The sequence below is a fragment of the Silurus aristotelis genome (genome assembly GCF_946808225.1).
Source record: "Silurus aristotelis genome assembly, chromosome: 3".
NCBI classification, from domain to species: domain Eukaryota; kingdom Metazoa; phylum Chordata; class Actinopteri; order Siluriformes; family Siluridae; genus Silurus; species Silurus aristotelis.
The window spans coordinates 15429301-15454605 of record NC_139576.1 but is presented as its reverse complement, the minus strand read 5'-3'; the positions used below and the strand labels follow the sequence as shown (position 1 = coordinate 15454605).

At 37.1% G+C, this 25305-nt stretch overlaps 1 protein-coding gene across 42 annotated transcripts in view; it reads right to left on the bottom strand.

Moving 5' to 3' along the window:
• Positions 1–25305, bottom strand: part of clasp1a (cytoplasmic linker associated protein 1a) — a 55287-nt gene that overhangs the window by 27257 nt on the left and 2725 nt on the right. For 32 of the 42 annotated variants that reach the window (XM_083535776.1, XM_083535814.1, XM_083535813.1 and 29 more), the window contains exons 2-8: positions 24627–25197; positions 6692–6770; positions 6403–6506; positions 5462–5553; positions 4964–5039; positions 4295–4392; positions 3219–3289 (exon numbers count right to left, since the gene is read on the bottom strand). In XM_083535776.1, the coding sequence (XP_083391902.1) occupies positions 3219–3289; positions 4295–4392; positions 4964–5039; positions 5462–5553; positions 6403–6506; positions 6692–6770; positions 24627–24809 (703 nt within the window). In that variant the 5' untranslated portion in view covers positions 24810–25197. Of the gene's footprint in view, positions 1–2603; positions 2680–3218; positions 3290–4294; positions 4393–4963; positions 5040–5461; positions 5554–6402; positions 6507–6691; positions 6771–24626; positions 25198–25305 lie in introns of those variants that run through there. The other 10 variants (XM_083535806.1, XM_083535811.1, XM_083535807.1 and 7 more) reach the window with 2 other exon arrangements.

Below are 25305 nucleotides of genomic sequence, written 5' to 3'. Positions count from 1 at the left end.
AAATCAATAGTCCATGCAAAGTGCAACAAAACAGAACCTGTGTATTTCAGTGTTTGTTCCAATAAAATGCCCCAACACCTGAAATCTAAGATATGTTCCGGTTTGATCCTGAGTTTGTGTATCCATATTCATAAAATGCCTAATAGTTTTGTTCCTAAACAGGTTATAGCCCTGTATAGTCATGCTTATTTATTGTCAAAATGAGCACAAATAAAACAAATGGAAATTACGCCGATTAAACAAATGGAATAACTAATAAAGTAAAACAATGTAATGGATTGAAACTGATTTCCAGTTCAATCAATTGTTGTTGTGACAATGGCACAAAAAACAAATAAGTAGATACAAACATACTAGGTATTTGGTCAAGCTTTTGTAAAAACCAATTTGAATTGTGGTGCCTCAGGAGTCATAATAGCAGCATCATGTCTCCCTGGTCATTCTTCAAAAACTAAGAATGGAGGCTCTTCATTGTCAGGTTATCAACTGACATCAGCATTCGAATGAGATTACAGTGTTCTCTTACTTACTGTTTACACACAACCGATGCGGTCAATATTCTGTTAACGATTTGCCGCTACACACGGCCAGACAGTGAGGCCTTAATGTAGTGAAACACTAAATGGAAACAGCTTGCCTTGAAAGTAAATGTGGAAAACCTTATTTTGTCACTATAATAAAGAATGAAACACAGTTGATTTATGTTTAAACTTAAATAGCAGAATTTAATTTTCCACATCAAGAGTCATTTTGATGAGCTGTCCTAAAAAAGTGCAAACACCATCAGAAGCCAATAAAATTCTGACTGGATCGCTTTAAGTAGCACTTCATCAAACAGTGACTCAAAATGTAAAGCTGATTAATCTACACTAACGCTGAACTAAACTGCCCAGGACTCGAGTAAGTACGAACACAAATTGCTTTGCACCCATTATCAATTTCCAAACAGACAGTTTATCATCTGGGATGCGCACACAGGTCGTGCAGTGATTTGTACCATCTATTGGCAGTTGTGCAGACATTTTTCTTTGCTGACAAGCTGTGACTATTACAAATAAAGACCCCAAAGACTGGGGGCTCTACGGAATAGAAAAGATAGAGGTATCTCAGAAATGTTATGCAGGTCTTCATTATATAATCATAAGCCGTGACACATAACGGATTACTTTAGTTTAATGAAAGTACTCATACGCAGATGATAAAGGCTAGAAATATATACATCACTGCATGTGCAAGCAACAATTTTTATTTTTTTTAAGAAAACTAAAAATGAAAACTTGTGCTTCCTAAAAAAAGAAAAGAAAAAAGAGCTCCCTCTGCTGGACAGATGTTAAAAGGACACTAAGATGATTAACATCATAAAAATAGGGCAGTACTTATTTAGTTCAGCATATCAAAGCAGCCTTTGTACACATGTATATAACAACAAGAGGCACAGTAAGTGGCATGCATAATAAAAGAAGTCGAAGCATCCATGTAAGAATCTCTGTGTATGTTGGTTACAAAGTAAAAAGGAAACGCTATTAATGAAACAGGAAGGAGATGGGTTTATCCTGCAGTATCCTGCTTTTGACAGCAATGTTACACGCCCACCCCACCAAACGCCAATCAGAACTGGGGACCTGACAAACAGCATGTAAATCTACCCCAATAAACTAACCAAAAGGTTATACAGAATTTTTAAAAAGACAGTGAGCACATTCTTCATAAAACACAAGTACTGGCATGGCAGACTTAACGATGCAATATGATATACGCGGAATATGATTATGAGCTGCAGTCAGCTGCAGAATGACTGGCATGAGTAAATATGAGTAAACACTTTGTTAGGTGCTGGCAATAAGAGTCTGTGAATGTGAACCCACTATGGTGGAATGAGGTGTGTCTGTACTCACAAGCCTCTTTAACTTGTGTTTAACCTTTAGAAATGTATTATGCGAAGACAGACAGACGATACTTTATTTATCTCAATGGGAAATTGGCAAAAGTGACGCTAATTAGAATATACATTTGTAAAAAATAATGAACAGCTTAGCACAGACATGACTCAAACACTTCACTCCTCCCTGCAGCTTTAAATCAAAAATAATCCACAAGTAGAGGTTTTCTGTTTAAATGTAGGCCTTAATCTAAAATGAATCCAAATAATTTGTAAAATAACCACTTTCTGATTGCTACGATACGCACTTTACTCCTGCTACATACAAAACTGCATTTTGTTGACGGACAATGACCAAACCGCATTAGTCAATCTAATCCAGAGCTACTATTTACATATAGCGGAAAATAATAGAATGAAGTGTTTGAAAACTGTTCAACCCTCCGTCATTTACTAACAGAGTCCCTTCTCAGACAATAACATGACCCTTTGGTGAATAATAAACAGTTATCCTTCACACACTACTTCAAGAAACACTTTTCTTTCATTATGCCTGCATTAGAGAGCAAGAGTTCCCGTCACTCAACAGAATGTCTCCCATGGAAAATAACGACTTAACAGTCACTGACTCGCAACAACTATTTTTTACAACATACACATTTAAAATAAGTACAAACACCCGATATCAGTGTGCGGGAAATCATTTCATTGTTCTACTCCTTACCTTCTCCTGTTGTCATAATGCAAGAGTCTTTTTCACTCATAAAACAAGCAAACAGATGGTAAAGAAAAAAAAAAAAAAAAACAGTTCAAACTCTATGAGAGTGCCTCTCTGGTGTCCTCCCCCCCTCCTCCCTTTCCTTCCTTCTGCTCTGATCTTGTGACTGCACAGAAGACAAAAGTCACCCCACTGCGCTAACGAAAAGCTAGATCTACTTACTTTGTGTGTGTGTGTGTGTGTGTGTGTGTGTGTGTGTGTAAGCAATCTACGGAAAAGCCATTATCTCCTGTTGCCATACAATGTCACCGAATGCATACCACTCATTCTTCCATTGAAAAAAAGTGTGGCAAAATAGAATTTTTTTTTTTTATTATATTTCAAACAAACCTAACATTTTTATAATGAAAATGCTGCACAAATGATAGACATAAATAGATAACTCCAAATTAAAAGGAATTAGGAGGAATAGAAAACAAAACAAAAGCACTTTGTTTACTGGGGCCAATCATATTGCTGCATAACCGGCATAGACTATAAAGTGCTTTTGCTTATATGATACTATAAACTGCAAAAGATTAATAAATTATGGCAGGTCTTTAACACCAAATCTAACCTTACCAGACCCAGTAGAGGGGATCATGTTTCCAGATCTTTGGACCTCATCAAACCTGGCAAAAATGACATTCAACCTGGAAGAAGAAAGAAAGAAAAAGAAAAAATTAACAATTAATTAAACAACATAACAGCGATTACAATTAACTCATTTTGGAAATTATGCCAGAAAACAAATAAAATGTGAACGATTTTACCCTATAAAAAAATGTCTTTTTAATTAAAATGTAAATTGACAAATGTTCTAAATAATTCATGTGCATGTCCACAGCAGCCTGTTTTTGAGAGTAATGAATGATCTAGCAATTGTCAGACCTGTATCTATAAGACCTGTGTTAGTTGCTGTCTGGTATGTTGCATAAACATGTGAACGAGGACAAACTCAAGATCACATCATCAAGAACAAAAGAAACTATTTGAAGCTCCCTGCACGCCATATACCTGAACACTGTTCACATATAAGCCATTTCTTAAAGACTGCACATTATAATTGTTTGATGCTGAATTTGACACTACACGCAGACATCACGTCCTACAATATCAAACACCTTGATGAAATCTTCCCTCTGAAGGAGGCTGATTAGTGATTACAGAGTAACAGAATCCCAGGCGATATTACAATAATATTCAGGCCACAATAAAATAGCAGGATTGGTGGACATTTCACACAATCATATTCAAAGTCTAGATTTGCTCTCATACCCTTTTGTATATTTAGAGAGCGCAAACAAGAGATAATCTGATCAAAATGGTGGAGCTGGGAATAATTCGATTCATCTGAGCATGTGTCTACCCATTCATTTATCAAACAGCCAGAGAATAGACAATTCACATTTCCCTACAGCTTTGGTTCTCAAATGGGAATATTCTGCCTTTGTGTTATTAAAAAAAAAAGTTCTTCTAAATAACTCCCAAAATCAGAGATTTGTGGAGACAAAACATCGTATTAAATGTATGCTGCATAATTTCAGTGTAATCAAAACACCACATTTACATGTTAACCTCATCTAAACATTGTTCGGCGTTTAAACACTTAAAATATAGTTAGTGATGGAGAAGACCCTCTGCCCCACTGATCTCACCGTGATTGTGGTAGACCTTTCTTGCTGAGGTCCACTCTAACCCTTTCTCCAACATGTCTATATATCTCCACAAGGCAATTCATGGCACTGTCCCTCACCTGGCAAGAAACAGGACAGGATTGAAACAAACAAAGGTGCATGTGAGGGAAAAAAGAGCTTATGTATAGACAATGGATTTAGCCATTTTTAAATGATCTACTAAGAATCAATAATAACTATTAATATTCATCTAATACAAATATTCTCCAAGTGTACCCCTCTGCAAATTATACAAAAATAAGCAGAAGGCTTTGCACAGGGCACATTATGGTTTAAAGATTTCTTTAATTTCACTTTTTATTTTCTTATTTTCACCTATTGAAATGTATGTTGCTGTTCTTGATCCCCACATCAAAACAAATGGACTGGAAATTGATGCAACACTTCTGTTTGCAATTAAGAAGATAATGTTGGTGAATGTTTTCTAAATAAAACCACAGGGGGGCCCTCTAACTCACAAAAAGGAGTTGCAAATTCTCTGGTAAAGGAGATTAATGATACATTTGTATTAGATCATATGATTAAATCAGAGTATACTAGGGTAAGTGAAACAATATAACATATAATACATAAATGAGTGTTAATGAAGGATGTGTAAAAACTAGTTTACAAACAATACAAGGTCCAGACCTGACTGGTGGGGTCTCCCAACAGATTACATATATGCGGCACAATTTTGTTTAGAGTTAAACCTTGGGCACCATACCTAAAGGAGGGAGAAGAAGAAATTAAAAGGAATGTATTTAAATAATTTTGGAGGACTGAAGTTACATTTTAAAAAATACCCAATACACACCATCAATGCATATGCATCTGATATCAACTAGGACAGTAATATCAGGTATAAAAAGAGCATTGGGACCATTTCTTTTTTATATTTTTTTGCAGAATTTTGAAATTAAGGCTTCATTAGTATTTACAGTTTCAGCATAATAATTGAATACATGACTAAAAAAAAAAAATGGTTTACCAGAAATGATAATTCTCTCAAAGATGTAAATTATATGAAATCAAACGTCTTTAAAACACTGCCATTAGGATGATAATTGGAAAAAAATTATATAATGTCTTTAGAATTATATACACTAAAAGAAGAACATGTCAGAGAAAGTAAAAAGTCAGACCTACATGTTTAAAGTTGCAATGAGACAAAGACAGACTCCTTCTCTGGTCCTGTTGTTTTTGTGTTTGAATCCCCCCAGCATTCTGTCCCACACGTACTGCAAAAACAATGTAAATTCATAGTCATACAAATAATTATGCAGTCTTTGTAACTTGGCTGAGAAGAGAGTAATATAATTATGATTTGCAAAGATCTATATTAGGGCTGCAACTAACGATTATTTTGATAATTGATTAATCAAACGATTATTATATTTATTTAGGATGTTCTGTGTATTATAACTATAAAATTCTAATTCATAGTTATGTATAAAAGTGTACTAAAAAATTGCAAAAGCAACCAAGTTAAACTATCTTTAATTTAAACAATGAGGAGTGCATGGGGGATTTCTCCTCTCAACAAATTCACTCATGCTGGGTTGTTTCTATTATTGCTGTTGTAGTAGACAAATCCTATGTAAAGAGAATGAAACGGAGAAACTTGAAAAACTAAAAGACTTGATTAAAAAAAAAAAAGGAAAAAACACAGTGGTGTATAAGTGCATAAGCATTGGGTGAAAACCAACAGTAACTAAAATGTTATTGTTTACTGCTGCAATTATTTGCTGCTTTTGGATATAGTGTTTGTTTGCAGCAGTTTTAACTGAATCCTTTACTATGGAAGTGACAATCAGTTTACACAATAGCACTTCATTAAACTATTCCATTTCCACATGATGAGGATTCTACAGTTTTTACTCTCCGTGCTGATGTTTCGCCGTCATCCTGCTGCAGGTTGACCCTGTACTCTCCGCCATGTCACAAGCAGCTGTGTAATATTAGTCATGCTAAACCCGTAACTTGCGCAGCCCAAATAATAGATAACGTCATTAGTTGACAACAGATTTCGATTAGTTGTTGCAGCCCTAATATATACCACTTTTACAGCAAAGTCAGTGTAGAACTACCTGAGGGTTTGCAGCCTGGTCTATGATCTTCAGCAGCAGTGTCTGATCCTGGTCTCTGACTTGATCTTTGGCATCACCTAATCGATCTATTAAACTAGGTAATACTAAAAAAGAAAAAGAAACACAAAAACCACCAATACAAATTAATTTCTAAAATCAGTCATCAATCAACTACCCATCTCAAGTACATGCTCCTATTTGGGAGCTGCTGATGTATTCATATTTTAAGAAATAAATTATTTTTTATAAAGGGAAATATATCAAACAAAACAAGAACAAATAAACGCACCTGTTCCGATCTGGGTCCGAAAACGGTCTTGTAATCTCGTCACCAAGGCAGACAAAATATCGATTCCCAGCAAAGCCAACTGGAAAAAGAACAAGAAAAAAAGAATTATTAAAATGTTTTAGATAATTTATCCAATTTACTGATAAGTACTGTGTAATCATTCTAACTAAATAAATAAACAAATAAAATAAAACAGCAGCAATTTAAAGTAAAAAATAAACAGGACAAACTGCAGTTATATAAATTTATTTCAGTCACTAACGTTACGTTCTTCAGCTAAAAAAAATAAGCACTGTCTGTACAATATAAACAATTTAGGTACTTTTTTGAGTCTCGCCATGCTGACTGTTAGTTTTCTACATTAATCAGCTAGCTATACTATTTAACCAATTATATAGACTAGAACATACCCCTACTGAGCACTTTATTAGAAATAATGTTTCAATATTACACAGGAATCTGTGCTCTAAAGCATCAGGTCTTAATAGCATGAATGAGATGTCAAACATTCTGAGACAGTTGTGGTTGACGTGACTATCATGCAGTTCCTGTAGATGAAGAATATTGCACTCATTGTCATGGTTCATGAAACCAGTTTGAGCTGCAGCTATTAGAAGTAAACTGTGGCCATGAAGAAATGCTCAGTAACAAGAGTTACATACACAAGCTATGGCATTCATCCATAAATTGATTGGTATCGTCGAACACCAAATTTGACTACGAAAGCGCTGCTGCCGCACAATTTGCTCATCAGAATAACTGCATGAATGAGTACAGTTCTTCCTAATAAAGTGCTCAGTCAGTGTATCTTAAATAATAGTTTATAACATAAGCACTAAATGCAAAATTGAGTTTGGATTTGTAATATTTAGATACCGATATCCAAATACATGCGATAAGCAAGTGAAAGCAGATTGAAAAAAAAAAGGCACAAACAACAGTTATTCTGGTCTTTAACATCATATGGTCAGTAGTATAGTGTAGTAATCAGTACTGTTCTTTTACAAATCATATACAGCAGTCTTCAAATACACCCAGATCATTTACTCACTACTATGGGAGTATTTCCCTGCACCTACACACTTATCTATAAAGCTCCATCAGCAGACGGGTTGGAAGGTATTAAAACAATGGAGAATTATAATAATTACAGTAATTAAGTCTTAAAAAAACTGCAGGAGAACTAAGCCATCTACAGGACACAATTTTATTTTTAATACAGACACAAAATTATTAATAATTTGTTATTGACCTGCTTCGTAGTCTTACCACTTCTTTTTAATCTTATGCACAACATTATGTCTGATCGCCAGACAACTGGACTGTTACACACACAGAAGATAGCCTCAAAAAATGAACTCCATTTTACTGCAATTAAAATGACTGATGTAATTAGTGGGTCTTGAAAGCTGTTCAGAGCATCTCCTTATGGAATCCTGAGCATCCCACAAATCCTTTTATTGGTTTAAGGCCATTCTAAAAAGGTAACACTGAACCTTTACTGCACCATCCATTCACAGAACATTCAGTGTGTGGATTGCAGATCGACAACCGGTCTGAGGTGCTTGTCTATAAGGCCCCATTCACACCTGGCATCAACACGAATCCTATGTAAATGGTTTGCAAGCAGACAGGTGAGACGCATAAATGTCCACCCCTGGCATTATAAATGTAGAAACCATTCGTGGTTGTATTTCATACATTGTCTGAAGGGCTGCCAGGCACGTATATTGTTCATGTTCTTCCAGACAGAAATTCTGGCGTCTCACAATAATTACCCTAGAAATGTGGCCATAAGCATCCCAGACTGCCCGAGAATGTGCGAGTTATCAGCATCTAATAATCAGATCACCCAGGATGCATGTTAAAGCCAGGTGTGAACAGGGCCCTAGCTGCTTTTAGTTGATCAGATCTTGGATATTTATCAACCCTGTCAGTCTAGTGAAATCTTATCCTTATTCCATGCATATTAGCAGCACTGGCACATACCATGTCAGACTGCAGCGTGCCACTGCTTGCTTCTCTGCACAGAAACGGTTTTCACACCGTGACCTATTCTATAAAAACAAGTGCTTTACAAAACCTATAAACTACATGATAGAAACGTGCATTTATGCCCATCTGTACTTCTATAAGCTATGTAAGTCAATAGCGTATTCCTGTGTGAGAGAGAGAGAGAGAGAGAGAGAGAGAGAGAGAAAGAGAGAGTGAAAACGAGAAAGAGAAAACGAAAGATTTCAGGACACATTACACCTCCTATATCTTATCGAGTGGTTTTACATTTCCATTGCACATGCCAAGCAAACAAACCCTTAAAATGTTGCCCATGTGATCTTACACTCCCATATCTCGACATTAACAGGTTTAGCTAGGTAATATTAAAAGTGTTAACAATTCACTGAAACTTGCACATGCACCCAGATTTAAACAGAAAATAATGCTGAGGCTAAATATCAGTTTCAAGTTGTTTAGATTATCGATCAAAGAGCCATTGCCAAACTGATTCACACTGAACCAGTGCTCGGGGCAGAAAACAATGAATTCAGCTATAACATGAGGCGAATAAGAGTCATGCTATGCACAAACTTAAAAAAAAAAAAAAACAGACCTGCAAGAAAGCATTTTAGATTAATCTGTTTAAAACGAAAAAAAAAAAAAAAAAACAAAGCTTGAGGGCAACCTATTTTTTCTCTACTTTCTCAAATGCAAACGCTCCCATCTCGAACTGTGTGTCTGCACAAAGCAGCATTGTACCCACACACACACGTTACCATAAATGAATACTGGAAAGCCGCAACCTTTCAGTCTTTCAGAAAAGTAGAAAAACTTGCTATATTCCTGCCTGTTCGAATGAAACCGAACTCCTGATTGTGCATGTTGCAGTGACTGAATTTTAAAGTTTTTTCTTTAATAATGCCAGGAAAGAAAAACCTGTTCAGAGCAAAAATAGGCCTAAACTCTGCCAATGATGGAATTTCTTCTTCCTTTTTTTTTTTGTTAAATACAGTTAAAAATGTCCATGTTTCAGAAGCTAGATTTTGAGTATCTTAACATCCATTATTTACTACAACAGTAAGTACATATTCTAAATAAACTCAACCATTAAACTGAAAAACACAGCACAAGATATTAAATATACATAAATACTTATGATTTATCACAAGACCCTTCTAACGGATTCCTTTGAGAGAATTTAAGTAACCGAAGCATCGGAGTTCAGAAGTACAACTACACACAGCCACAGTTAAAGGGTTGATATTCTCAGAGCTGATGAGACCAGTTACCAGGAAGAGAATAATCACACAGCCACAGGCAGTTAAACATCATCAAGCCCCATAACAAAACAGCAATAAAAACAAGCATTATTCTGAAACATGCCCTCCCCTATAATTTAACAGATTAAACATTTCCAGGTTTTAAGCTGTTTAATACTGTAATGACATAGGGATCTCGTAATAAAGGAAAAGTGCAAAAATAAATTTTTTAGTCACCCTGTAGTCTGAGGGGGTATTAATGTGCACCATAGCTATAAATAAATCCCAAGGATATGTTTTGGCTGTTTGTATAATCGTTTGTTAGTCATTTACGAATTTATGAGTAACACTGCAAGCAAACAATTTTACTTCATAATTTACTACTTCAAGTTCAGTAGTTAAAAAAAAGAAAAAGACAGCATCATTTTATACACAATATTACACAGTACTAATATATCTAACCTAATTTTATTCCTGTTGGCAAAATATTAAAAACAAATCTCACTGGAAAATAAAAAATTTCCACTAGAGAACACAAAACAAAAACACATGCACCAGCCACACTTGTTCACACTTGATAGCAATCTGGCTCACATGTGGACAGGTTTGTTGGGTGTGTCTTGTGATGTGATCACTCACACCAGAGCTGGTTGTCTGGAATGCAAACAGCCACATTACATTTGTGGAGTGAATGGAAATAGGTCCCAAACGTCACCTAAGAACTAATGTTTCCTCTGGTGGGATTTGGAAACGGCCAGGCAACACTGACAGATCGATTAGTGTAAAAAATAACATGTTTCTTTTGAGTGAGTTAACCAATACTTTTCTGCCATGCTGCATAATAAGGCAGCATAACACATTGGAGTAAAGTGTTATCTGCCCTCTTCCACATATGGGCTAACATTGATTGGTTAATATCTGTGTTTGACAGAGGAATGGGAGAATGCCATCCCACCACCAGAAGATCATAGACAATTCTGCAGTCTTTGCTATTGATTTTCTCGCTTTAAACATTTACATTTGTGGCATTTAGCAGATGCCCTTGCTCAGAGCGACGTACAAACGTGATTTAAGTCTCTATCAATTAATACATTTACACTGGTACGTTAGATTACAACTTAAGATACATCAGCCTACTAGCTTTTTAAAATTAATTAATTTATTTTTAAACAAAGCAATCTTGTAAAGTGTGTGTGTTTCAGGAAGAGACTTAAAGATAATCAGGAACGTCTAGGGAAAGTTTATTCCACCACCTTGGTGCCAGAACAGAGAAGAGCCTTGAGGTAAACCTCTCTCTTATTCTGAGAAGAATAAACCGGTAATTACTATAAATGGATTTGTTTCTTCCTTAAAAATAAAAAAATAAACATTTTAATAAAAACACACACGTCAACACAAAAGATCTCGTACATTATCAAAGTCTCACAAATGAAATCGTCTTATTCTTTTTAGCTCCTATGCATCCATCATACTAAAAATGTTTATAAAACAATAACCAAGTCTTCAACCCCCACAAGCCATACAGCAGTATATCTCAGAACTGTGGCAAACACTCAGCATAATCAGAAAGCATCTGGTTACCAAGACAACTCGTCTGTAAACCCTTACACTCGAGAGTGGAGGCAGGGAGTAGAGCTGGTGGGATGAGCCAATGTGATCACTAATGTGATAACTTTAATGAAAGAGGATATTGTTTTAATTAACTGGATACATCATTCACCCATAGCCTGTGCCAAAGGTGCCATAAGCACCAGAAACCCACAGTGGCCAAGTCTTTACAGTGCGTTTAAAATGTTCAAATTCAACACAGCAGTCCAAACTTTGTGGAAATGGGTTACACCTAGATCTGCAACTAACGATTTTTTTTGATGGATTAATCTGAGGATTGTTTATTTCCAATTAATCAGATTTTTTTTTAAAACCCTTTTTTATTAGATGTTTTGCTAATTATAACTCTATAAATCCATAATTTTAGTTTAATTAGCTTAAATTTTGACAACCCAGCCATTAGGGTTGCACAAGCCAGTGCACTCTTAGTGCCGGTCCCAAGCCCGGATAAATGGGGAGGGTTGCGTTAGGAAGGGGATCCAGCGTAAAACGTGCCAATTCAAATATGCATAATCACAAACCAGAATTTCATTCCGGATCGGTTGAGGCCCGGGTTAACAACGACCGCCACAGGTATTGATTGCCAACAGTATACCGGTGGAAATTGGGCTACTGTAGGCCGAAGGAGTAGAAGGAGAGGAGGAAAACGTCTACTGAGACAGCACCGAAAGGAGAAGAGCGGACGTTCAGGTTGGTACTTTAAATGTTGGTACTATGACTGGTAAAGGAAGAGAGGTAGCTGATATGATGGAGAGAAAAAAGAGAGACAAGTTGTGTGTTCAGGAGACCAAGTGGAAAGGAAGTAAGGCCAGGAACGTTGGATGAGGGTTTAAACTGTTATCATTGTGTGGATGGAAAGAGAAATTGTTTAGGGGTGATTCTGGAGGAAGAGTTTAGTAAGAGTGTAGAGAAGGTGAAGAGAGTTTCTGATAGGGTGATGAACGTGAAGCTGGAAGTTGAAGGGGTGGTAATAAAGGTCATTCGTGTTTATGCTCCACAAGTGGGCTGTGAGATGGAGGAGAAGAAAAAATTCTGGAGTGAGTTAGATGAAGTGATAGATGGTGTACCTAGGAATGAAAGATTGGTGATTGGGGCAGATTTCAATGGGCATATAGGTGAAGGGAACAGACGTGATGAGGAGGTATGGTCTTAAGGAGCGCTAAAAGGATGGTAATGGCAGTGGTGAACACTTATTTTGAGAAGGAGGAGGATACGTATACGTTATACACATAGGGTGAAGCATAAGAGTGCACACAGGTTGACTATGTTCTATGTAGGAGATGCAACCTGAAGGAGATTGTGGACTGTAAGGTGTTGGCAGGGGACGGTGTATCTAGACCACAACGGATGGTGGTCTGTAGGATAGTTTTGGAGGCAAAGAAGAGGAGGAGAGTGAGGACTGAAAGAAGAATAGGATGGTGGAAACTGAAGGATGTAGACTGTAGTATGAGATTCAGGGAAGAGGTCAGACAGGAGTTTAGTGGTGGTGAAGAGGTGCTGAATGATTGGGCAACTACTGCAGGAGTGATAAGGGAGACAGCTAGAAAGGTACTTGGTGTGACATGGAAAGAGAAAGAAAGAAAGACAAAGACGTGGTGGTGGAATGAGGAATTTTGGGACTGATTCAATGTGGAGTTTGGATTGCATCAAGGATCGGCTCTGAGCCCTTTTCTGCTTGCAGTAGTGATAGACAGGTTGATGGACAAGGTCAGATTTTGTTATTTGTGGTTAAAGCAGGGAGCAGGTTAAGAAGATCCTGGAACGTTTGTGCTGGAGAGAAGGGGAATAAAAGTCAGTAGGAGTAAGAGAGTACATGTGTATGAATGAGAGGGAGGGCAGTGGAATTGTGCGGTTGCAGAGAGAAGCGGTGGAGAAGGCGGAGCAGTTCAGGTACCTGGGGTCAACAGTGCAAATTAATAGAAAGTGTGTTAGAGAAGTGAAAAAAAGAGTGCAGGCAGGGTGGAGTGGCTGGAGAAAAGTGGCAGGAGTGATTTGTGATAGAAGAGTATCTGCAAGAGTGAAAGGGAAATTTGGTGTGGTGGACTGTGGTGAAACCTGACATGTTGTATGGTTTAGAGACAGTGGCATTAACTAAAAGACAGAAGGTGGCGCTGGAGGTAGCAGAGCTGAAGATGTTGAGGTTTTCGTTGGGAGTGACGACGATGGACAGGATTAGAAATTAGTTTATTAGAGGGACAGCGCATGTAGGACATTTTGGAGACAAGGTTAAGATGTTTGGACATGGGGTATATCAGTAGGAGAATGCTGAGGATGGAGCCAACAGGAAGGAGAAAAAAGGAAGACCAAGGAGGAGGTTTATGGATGTGGTGAGGGAAGACATGCAGGTAGTTGGTTTGAAAAGAGGCAGATGTAGAGGACAGGGGGTTATGGAGACGGATGATCCGCTGTGGCGACCCCTAATGGGAGAAGGCAAAAGACGAAGATCTTAATTTTTTTTTTTTATTCAAGCTACGGGGGATTTCTCAAAAACCAGCATCTGAGTATGCAAGGTGAAGCAATTTGTGTAAATCAACATTTGTATTGTTTTTAATAATAAAACAAATAAGAACAAGACAAATGCTATAAAAGAGAATAATAAACGAAACATTAAGCCAACAGGCCTGATTATAGAAAAGGAAAAAATATGCATTGGTGTACAAATGTGTAAGTGCGACTGTCCCAAAGTTAGTAAACAAACAGTTTACACAATAGCACTTCATTCACCTTCGTCTGTGACTTGGGACGCACAGTTGTTACTGCTGCCGGTTGACACTGTACGCCATTTCACGAGCGGCTGTGTTCTCAGCCCGACTAATCGATATAATTCATTGACAACGAATTTCATTATCGATTATTATAGATTTTATCGGTTAATTGTTGCAGCCCTAATTTGGAAAGGTTTTCTCTAAAATTGAAAGCCTGCAGTAGTCAAAATAAAGTGCACCTAAGAATCAGTTTGACACTGGGGGCAATCATATCTTAACAGTTGCTGACAAGTGGTTTGAAGGTCTGTTTTCGGAAATGATGTGAATTAAAAGTTCCCGACATGACTACACCACTTTAAGCAAGGAATGACAAATGATCACTTTAATTCGCTCGGTTGCACCTGAGGATTGGTTGACAACGCTTGACATGGGAGACTTCATTTACATTGACGCAATGCATTATTCTTAATGAGTGATGTGCCACTGCTTGACAGAGCAGCACTGGGTTTTATGCACAACCTTCCTTAAATTTAAAAATTGTATTTAAAAGTAATACATTCAAGCAACCTGGATCGAGAGCTTTGTCCCTGAGATGACTGGAGATATCTGCTTCTTTTCAGATGATGACTATTATTATTATTATTATTATTACAACAAACAATTTTCCCTCTGTACACTCTTTTTATAGATCTGCAATCAAGCTGTAACTATGTTAAAAAGCATTTTTGTTAAACTTGAATTAAAGCTAAAATATATGCTTCAACCACATCATTTATTTCAAATGTAAATCTGTGGTGAATACAGGCAAAAATACCAAAAACATTTTCATTGTCCAAATACATATGGACCCAACTGTGCATTTCACTTAATACACTTTTTTCGGACTATAAGCCGCTACTTTTTCCCCACGCTTTGAACCCCGCGGCTTATTTATGAATTTTTCCTGGGTTTTTCCCGGTTTCACAAACTTCAAGCCAAAAAACTGAACCCCATAACATTAGACCAATAAAATTTCTGAATGGAAACGGGAGGAAAAAAAAAAAACCCGCACCTCACCTGTGTTCTGAGCTGCACGGCATTGGGAGAAAAAACTTTTTTCTTAAACGCACGACGATGCCAAAAGATAAACTCCCGAGAGAAATCGTTGTGAAAGGAAGGAGGAAGACGGTGAACAATGACTTTCTTGGTCGGCTACTGTTTAGATACAAGCCGTTGTAACGTGTTGAGTATGGGTGAAGGGAGAGCTCGCTAACTCCAGTTGCAACAGAAATCATATAAGCACAGACAGGTTTCCAAAACTCGTTCTTTTTTTTGGCAACCGCGTTACGGGTTAGTCAAAGAAACTTGATGCATCAGAAAATAATAAGGACATAATCCTCGTCTTGAATATGCGGCGCCAGGCTATTCCCAAAATAACGCTATGCTCCTAAAGGAAGCGCAACATATTTCACCCGTTACACCGTGTAACAGACACGGTCGTTCGTTAAAGCCTGTGTAAAGTTCATTAGTTTCAATGTAGACACCTTATAGACAGGTGCGGCTTTTTTATGTTTAAAATAAAAATCTTTGTCAAATTCAGTGGGTGCGGCTTATATATGGGTGCGCTTTATAGTCCGGAAATTACGGTAATTACACTTTCCAAAAATAAATCGGCACTACTTTCACCATCACTGTAGCCTAAAACTAACAAAAAGAAAAAGAAAAACTAAAACAATCTAAATCCCTCTACAATGTTTCAACAGTTCTTTTTGCTAACATTAGTGCAGTTTTTAAGATAGAGATGGATAGATCATCCTTGCATAGCAACAAAATGCAGTTTAGCATATATACACATACATACATGTGTACGTGTGAGAACTTATGTACAGTGAACAAATATAAAGACTATAGCAGAAAAAAGATGTGTGGACATTGTTGAAAAGTAAATGGTTATGAGGCTATGGCAGTGAATGTGCAGACAACACAATTGATGTGATGAAGGTTAAGGACCATGTTTAAGAGCACAACGATGCCCGTTTCTAAATGCTGGGACTTGAAATAACAAAAAAAAAAAAAAAAGTATTACCATCAGGACAAGTCAGAACTCACATCGTTTAGCTATAGAAAACACTTCCTCACACTGATCTGTTTTAGGGGGTAACAATAACAGATTTCTTGCAGTGCAATATTAAAACTTGCTTGCAAAACCCTGACTATAAAAATACACTTTAGAAAAAATATTGTATTAACAATAATTGTATGCATTTCTGAAACATTATTAGGACTATAATAATTAAATAAGAAAACCTATTTCAATCACTATTTAAAAAAAAAAAATGTCCATCACAATGCTGCCATCCTCTTTCCAGTGGCTTGTAGCAGTTAAGTCATGAGTTACATCTCTTTCAGACACATGGCTTATAGGAGCATTCAGGACTTCATTAACAGCAGCTGTATAATGGGAAGCATTGACAGAACACAATAGCAAAACAGAAAGAGCAAGAGTAGGAGAAAAGAAAGAGGGAGCACAAAGAGATAAGCATGCATGTGTATAAACCAGGCGATGTTGCTCTATTCTCAGCCTCACACACTCTGCCCATGGGTTCATGAGGTGTCAAGTTTAGTAACATTTTCTGCCACTAGCCTCAGAATGCTGAGTACTAAAAAACATGGATACAGCTTGTAATTATTTATATAAAAAAAAAACAACAAAAAAAACCCGGATGCATCTAATGTAAATTGTAAACAACTGACCATCACACCCATATGTGTGAGTTTTCCACAAACCGTTTAAGTTGGGAGCACAATATACAAAAAAAAAAAGCACAGAATGCTTATGTATGCTCCAGGATTATTATTTCTCTTTACTGTAAGAGAAATAAAGAGCCCAAACCTGCTTCAATATGGCAATGTCCTTGTACATAAAGCAAGCTGGAAGAACACAGTCAGGATTGGAAGAATTTAAAATGATCTGAATAAAACCCTGACCTCAACCCCAATGAACATCTTCAAGATGAACTGCAATCCTGACTGCACCCAAGGCCTCCTCCCCGATCATCTGTGCCTGACCTCATTTTAGCGCCTGTGGGCCTTCACCACAGACATGCACTTTGTCAGTTGTCCACAAACCTTTGGCCATAGTGTGTAAATATATATTTCTACTTTTGCTAGGAAATGCCCAGCTGTCAAATCATTTATAATTGCTGGGCCAAGACAGATAGATTGCTTTAGAAAAGAGTGTGTCTATTTGACTACATGCCACGTAAGAGAAATAATATATCTATGTGACAAATTCTGCTCTTCCCAAAACCGGTTCACCTGCAATCAAACGCCCAGTATCATCAAACATGACATGACTGAACAAGTACTGCCCAGTGCTATTAAAATCATTTGATAAAAATTCACTGGAAAAACTAGTCATGGGACCACGTACATCATTACAAAAATAAAAGTACATCAGTAGTAAAATGTTCCTACTCTCCCAGTATGGCAGTAGAGGAGACTGTAGGTCCAAGCCTACACCTATTACAGTAGGAACAACTAAAACTAACAGAGCACATACAATAGCATAACACAAAATGCCATTCACACTCAGATTATACATCGTTTACATTAATGCACATACATTTTTAGTCATAAACTATAAGGACAAAAGTACTGGGATCTTTCCAGCTATATGTGGTCTTACTCCAAACTGTTACCACAAATTAGGAGGCACAATTATAAATTAAAATACACTGTGGACTAAATGTGGAATAGGATTTAAAAAGCACGTATGAATCTTATGGTCAGGTGTCTACCAACGTGCCAAAGCTAATCATACTCCGGGGCTTAAATTATTACATTAACCACTACTTTTGATTTTGTTAACTGGACATCCAGGCAATCAAAACTTAGAAGGGGGCACCAGGCATGAGCAAACATCAGTCTAGTAGGCTAGCAAATAAATTACTGATTTGTCCACCATTGCAATGTGAGCTGTGATTCAATATGCTAGGGACATAATTAAATTTATTCACACCTGTGTAAAGATTCATGAAAGAAAAAAGCACACCTCCACAAAATTTTGAAAAAAAACAAAGTAACTAGACATTTAGATGCAACAGAAACAATAAAAAAAAAAAGTCAAAGTAGTTATACATCCTAGTCTTTGTCTCTACAATAAAATACCACAGTGATAGTTGCTTGTTAAGAAGGAATAATGGTTTATGTTCTTTTAGTTTTTTTGCCATGTTTGCACCAATATTTGAGATGTGCACGAAGGCTGTGTATCAGTATCTGTGTATTCTGTGTAGACGGACTCGTTTTAATACGTAGCAAAACCCCATTGTAGAGTGTAACAATATGATCAACAGTTACTGTGTTTCATGTAACTTGATTTTGTTTACATTAAGCTCAAATATATATTTCATTGGCCTTTTCAGTTCAGAGTAAACACACTCCCTATATCAGTAATGCAACTGTCAATGAATAATAAATACAGAGTCCAGGTTTCACCTTTACTTTGATATTTTTTTTTTTTTTTTTTTTTTTTTAAGACTGCTCGCAGTTAATTATGAAAGTATTCGGATGACCAAAGCAAACCAAGAAAGCAAAAGCTCTTCTACTATTATTAGAAGTAGCAATAGTTCTAGTAATTCCGTGCACGATCTCCGCTTTAAAGCACACTTTTACCTGTAACTTTATCTGTACATCAGTAGGATATTCCCGGTCTTAATAAAAAAAAAAAAAAAAACATCCTTTGTTATGATTACAACTGATTCTAAATATTACAAAGAAGCAGGTCAATTTTTTATTCATATTGATATTTATAAAATAACCATTCAAATTTCCATCTTGTCCATTCATCCATGTCATTTGTGTTTATTTCAATACTTAAGATCTGATGTAACCGTTTCTCTCTTACCAGCGTCATGCCACGTCTTTAGCAACCAGCCATCCAACAAACAAACAAACACAGATCCACTTTCCCAATTTTATTGTGCAAAATATGGATGTGTTGTTTATGTTGTGTTTTGCATGGATTAATTGTGAGAATTTGTCTGAAATAGGGGTGGGACATAAAAAAAAAGATTCTCAAAAGGATATTTTACTCTACAGGATATACATCAAAAATATAGATAATTGCTCACAAACTGCCAACAATGAAGTCATTTAACATTTTGATTTGATTTAAAGGGTTTTACTAAAAAGATCAGGAAATATTTAGAGTTTGTAAAACTTTTTGTAATTTAAAAAATGTAAGTAGTATAAAACATAGCTATCATTTCTTAATGGTATTTATATTAAATCCATCACCATATTGATCAACCCGAGACTAGAATGTGTCGAACCTTTATTCATCTCACAAATATTTATCCGTTTTAGCTAAAAAAAAGACAAGGTGCATTGGTAAGTTGAAAATGCTTTGGAGAACCTCCTGCTACACTAGTCTAAATGCGACACAATCTTAAGAGTAAATCAGACAGCTGCCGTGCCAACGATGCCAAGGGTGGTAAGGAAGGACAAAGAAATTTTCAGAGCCCAGGCCACAGCACAACATAATTCCTCTGTTTAATCTGTGTTTACAGTCATTTATCTAGCCTCCCAAACATCATACTCCTATTATCATGGATCTGCAACAAAATTTCACAATGAGGGATAAAGGTTTCATCTGCCTTATCTTATTGTAAATGCAGACAGTCCTGAATCTTGTGTAGTCTGTATTGCTTTTTACTAGTGGTGCAACGATAAACTTACATCTGCCTCTTTCAAATCAACTACCTGCAAGCTACAGTTAGTCCAGAATGCAGCAGCCGGAGTTCTCACAAGGTTGGGAAAACAAATATCACCATATAACCCCAATCTTATTATCCATACACTGGCTACAAACTATTGCTACTTACTTACAAAACACTAAATGGTTTGGCTCCCATGTATCTATCTAGTCTTTTAACACGCTACAACCCGTTTTGAGATCTCAAAACTCTGGACTTCTAGTAGTTTCTAGAATAGCAAAGTCCACAAAAGGTGGTAGAACATTCTCACATTTAGTTCCTAAACATTTTAATAGTCTTGACAGTGTTCGTGGCTCAGACACACTCTCCAAGTTAAAGTGCAGATTAAAGACGTATCTTTTTAGTGAGTCCTACACATAACACATAATATAACCTTGTGCTCCAGAACAGCTGATCAATTGCACATTATCAACTTGTGCTGTTAATATCATGAACAGCAGCTAATTTCTCTTCACTGCTTTTCTTTCTCTCCCCATCCCATAGCATCCTGAGGTTGCGCCAGCTCCAGTCACGTCCCACCTTATGAAGATTATGGACCTTTAAAAAAAAGTAGATGCCGACCCTGCAAACATCCCGAACCATCTAGAGATGTACAAGCACTATTTGGATCCCACTTCATGTGGAGTTCTGACATTGGACCTCTTTGAGTGGTATGGAGAAGCTGGTGATGGATCTATGATGATCGCAGACGTTGAGCTATTTTATGACTTGCTCAGTAGCTCCTGGTTCGATAACCTCAACTGACTGTATAAGACTGTAGAAAGGACATTACTTATAATCGTACATTCCGGGGCTCATGTTAGTTCTCACTCTCCAGTGTTCTGTATTGTTTAAAGACTATAATCACACTCTTGATATCACCCAAATGAGGATGGGCTCCCCTTTTGAGTCTGGTTCCTCTCAACATGGGAGGTTTCTTTCTAATAACATCTAAGGGAGTTTTCCCCTGCCACAGTCACCATGGCTGCTCATTAGGGATAAATACACACCATTCACCTTAACTGTTAAATTCTGTAAAGCTGCTTTGAGACCATGTCCATTGTGAAAAGCGCTATAGAAATAAACTTCACTTGTCTTCCCTCACCACAGCCATGAATCTCCTCTTTGGTCTTCCTCTTTTTCTCCTTCCTGGTGGCTCCATCCTCAGCATTTTTCTACTGATATAACCCATGTGCCTCCTCTGCATTAATCCAAACCATTTCAAATCCAGCCTCTCTCCCTTTGTCCCCAAAACGTCCTACATGCGCTGTCCCTCTAATAAACTAATTTCTAAACCTGTCTATACTCGTCACTCCCAATAAAAACCTCAACATCTGCTACCTCCAGCTCACGCTCCTATCTGTTGCTCAATGCCATGGTTTCTAAACAATACATCACAGGTCTCACCACAATCCTATAAACTTAAAATTTTTACTCTTGCAGATACTCTTCTATCACAAATCACTCCTGCCACTCTTCTCCACCCACTCCACGCTGCCTGCACTCTTTTCTTCACTTCTCTAACACACTCTCCATTACTTTGCACTGTTGACCCCAGGTACCTGAACTCCTCCACCTTCTGCCCCTCTTCTCCCTGCAACTGCACCACTCCACTGCCCTCCCTCTCATTCACACACATGTACTCTGCCTTACTACTACTGACTTTCATTCCCTTCTCTCCAGCGCATATCTCCACCTCGCCAGGCTCTTCTCAACCTACTTCCTACTCTCACCACAAATCACAATATTATCCGCAAACAATGTTGAGGTTCCGTTTGTCTAGTGGTTAGGATGCGGCGCTCTCACCGCTGCTGCCCGGGTTCGATCCCCGGTCAGGGAACCAACCCCAGCGATTAGGGTTGCACAAGCCTTAGTGCCGGTCCCAAGCCCGGATAAATGGGGAGGGTTGCGTTAGGAAGGCAATGTTAAACATAGTTAAAATCTGAATTCTCTGAGGAACTAATTAATTGGCAAGTTTGTTTAGTCTCCATTTCGCACTTTGAGTGCATTTTTTTATTATTATTATTATTATTATTATTATACGATGGATGAAAGGGGAAAAACATTTATAAAAAAGTATTTTGAAGTACAGATATTACAAAAATGTTTATAAAAAATTGTTTTAAATGTAAACTGTTAAGAATAATAAACCGCGTTAATAAAAAAAAAAAATTACAAGAAATGTTACGTTTTGCAATTCTTTCCCCTGACCGTACCAAAATTTAACCGAACCGTGACTTAAAAACCGAGGTATGTACTGAAACTTGAATTGTGTTCCCACCTACTGTTTACCATATAAACATTACAATATACTGTATAAAGAGGACAAATCCGAGACCTACAAACATTAATGAACTAAGAGAAAATTGAAGTGGAAAATACCTTGATACAATGAAGGAAACATTGCATGTAAGTCTCAAGTGTGGTTGTGCTGGGTAAATGGTTATTCCAGCAATTTAATCAACATACAAAAAATATTTCTGCAGTAGTATTTTACATGCTCCTCATCTATGTATTTCAGGCTGACAACTCTGTATGTGTGTATTAAAATCACAAGCTGATCACAAGCTCTTCACCCAGTTCAAGCCCTCTGACCAGTGTTTGTGGCTGTTATCACAGTGTTCTGATCTAACCAGGACACAAAAAGATTAATAAACAGTGAAGCATCTTTTGGTTGCTTCAACCATCCTGCTCTCAGTAGCTTGATATGGATATGATTGAAGCAATAAAAATTTGCCTCGCCAAGCCAGCATGGCAAATAAGGTTTTACACTTAAAACGTCACTCGTTGGCGTAGCTTTTTGAAGCTGTAGAAAAAACATTCCTTGATTTATTTATAAAAATACAAAAAATACAATAAAAAAATAAATAAAAGGTCTAGTGAGAACAAAAAATAAACGTCGTGTACACCGTTACTAAATATACACATCAGTTAATGTTTGCATAACTAATCAAATAGTTCATGCAGCTCAACTACATGCCACATACAGGTTACAATTAACATTCCAATCATATCCTGGATTAGTGTTAAAATCTACACTAGTGATGCTTGTGTATGAACCACCATGGCCTAAATATTCTTATGTCCGTTTGATCTGCTGTCTAATCAACCGATTTTAAGCCCTTATATAGATCCATAAGTTGTGGATGTGTTAAAACCCCAGGCATGTCTATTACAGATGTTAGAGCAGGGTGCAGTGGACTGCAGGACAGTATTTACTTATGCACTAGACAAGGACATTCAAACAGAAACTGGTAAGCAGTCCAACATATTTTATAGTTAAAGGTTTTTGTTGTTCTTTTTGGTTATGTGACAACTAATTAACTAAATGCTCAGATAAAACTTAAGGTAATGATATATGAATGTTTTTAAATGTAGTGACCATTTGCCATTAAATTAGAGCAGTATTTACTGTCTATGAATGTGTAGCACTCGAACAGTAGTGTATGGCGTGTCACAAACAAGACATAAGTAACTGATTAAACATTGAAAAATTCATTGCGTCATGTTTAATGTTGACATTTTGGCATATAAAAAAAAAGAAATAAATTACTTTGGTTTAAAAGCACAGTGAAAAAACTGCAACAGCTTATTTATTGTTCAGTTCAACACTTTTTTGGGGAAACATCCGAGATCATTGAAAATTAGGACATGCAGTTTCATCATGTTAAACTGGTAGCTATTAGCAAATCAGTTGTGTAAAAAAAACAAGTTGTAGTGTAAGATAACTTGTGTATACGTGACTCAGGTGTTCATAAGGTGTTCTTAAACATGCTTAAAACACTGACGCTGCTGCTCCCAGAACTAGTCTTTATAACTATTCACATAATGGAAGGAAATCGACAAATTTACACCTGGATTTTCCCTTCACTATATTTGGAACATGATGCTTTCGATATTATGTTTCTACAGCTTACCTAGACATGTTTTTTTTTTATTTCAAATCATTACCAGCGTGCCACAATGTCTTGCACATTGCACTTAAAGCTTTACTTTGGTCTTTAGATGTAATTTATTTTATACTTGATTATTTATTATTTATTTATTATACAACCAAATTCAGGCAAAGCAAGTAGAGTGAAAACCACCATGTCTGCATGAGCAGCTCAGATTGGGCCACTGTCTCATATCATTTAGCAAACCTTTTTCATCTTTGGCATTGTGTTACCCACTACAGACTTTAATTTTCTCTCCCGCCCTCCCCTACTTTACATACATTTTTATAAATAAATATTCACAGAAACTTTATAATCTGTTTGGGCAATAAACTGTGCCAATTCTTATTATATCGCCACAGAAAAGTCTAAAGAAGGATTAGCCCTCTGACATATACCATCACATAGCATATTTACCAGACTCCTATTAATTTAACATAAAAATGTGTTAGCATTCTTATAAATTCACATTGACCTAAAAAGGGTGAAGAGGACCATGCTGAAAAAATGTGTTCTAGCCAAATAAATGACAAATATTGCCAATAATCATGGAACTGTCTTACTGGCAATTTCAGGAAAATAATCGTACGGTCATGCAGACTAGTATTCAAGCTCATTCTTGAATTGTTACTCATTCTGCATTAAAACATTTGCATTCAGAAGATCACTTGGCATCTGTTAACCAACTGAGCTTTTACCTTGAAGTTGCTGGAATTGACCCAGGAGGAAGCAAGGCCATCCACCATCTTGTCCAACGCAGTTTGATCCTGCTCCAGGTCATGAGACTTCTCCTTATCAGTGATGTAGTCAATCAGCTCCTGACCAACCTGCAGCCTCCGGCCCACATCCTTCTGTAGCACTTGTGCTAAACAGTATTCCATATTGGGCTCTATGGCCTATGCTTCTCAACCACCACCTCAAAGGCAGTGGAAAAAAAACTTAATGAAACTGTTGGTACCCTTGTGTGACCCCCAAAAAAAAAAAAGCAATGCTAAATGTATTAATATCTTGTATAATGACAAAGCCTATTTGCACGGCAGGGCAGCAAAAGGCTGAGCCTTGAGGACGGAGGCCTGGGAATGGCAGCAATGCACCATATGTGCCTCGACAACAGCTGATGTGGCTTTTGGGCTCTTCTTCCTTTTCAAGCCAAACAGCTACCAACAGCAAACGTTCCAAGAGTGGCTGCAGCATAGAGTGTGGAAGCTAGTGCAGGAGAGCAAAGCCTCACTGGAACATTGCTCCATAATCCCTTTAACAATGTAGAGCCTAGGGTCAAGAGAACAAAAACAGTTAGGTCCGTACTCTTGCAATCAAACACCTGTGCAACTAGAACTGTGGGTTTGTCAGTGGAATTCAACAGAAACTACATGTGAT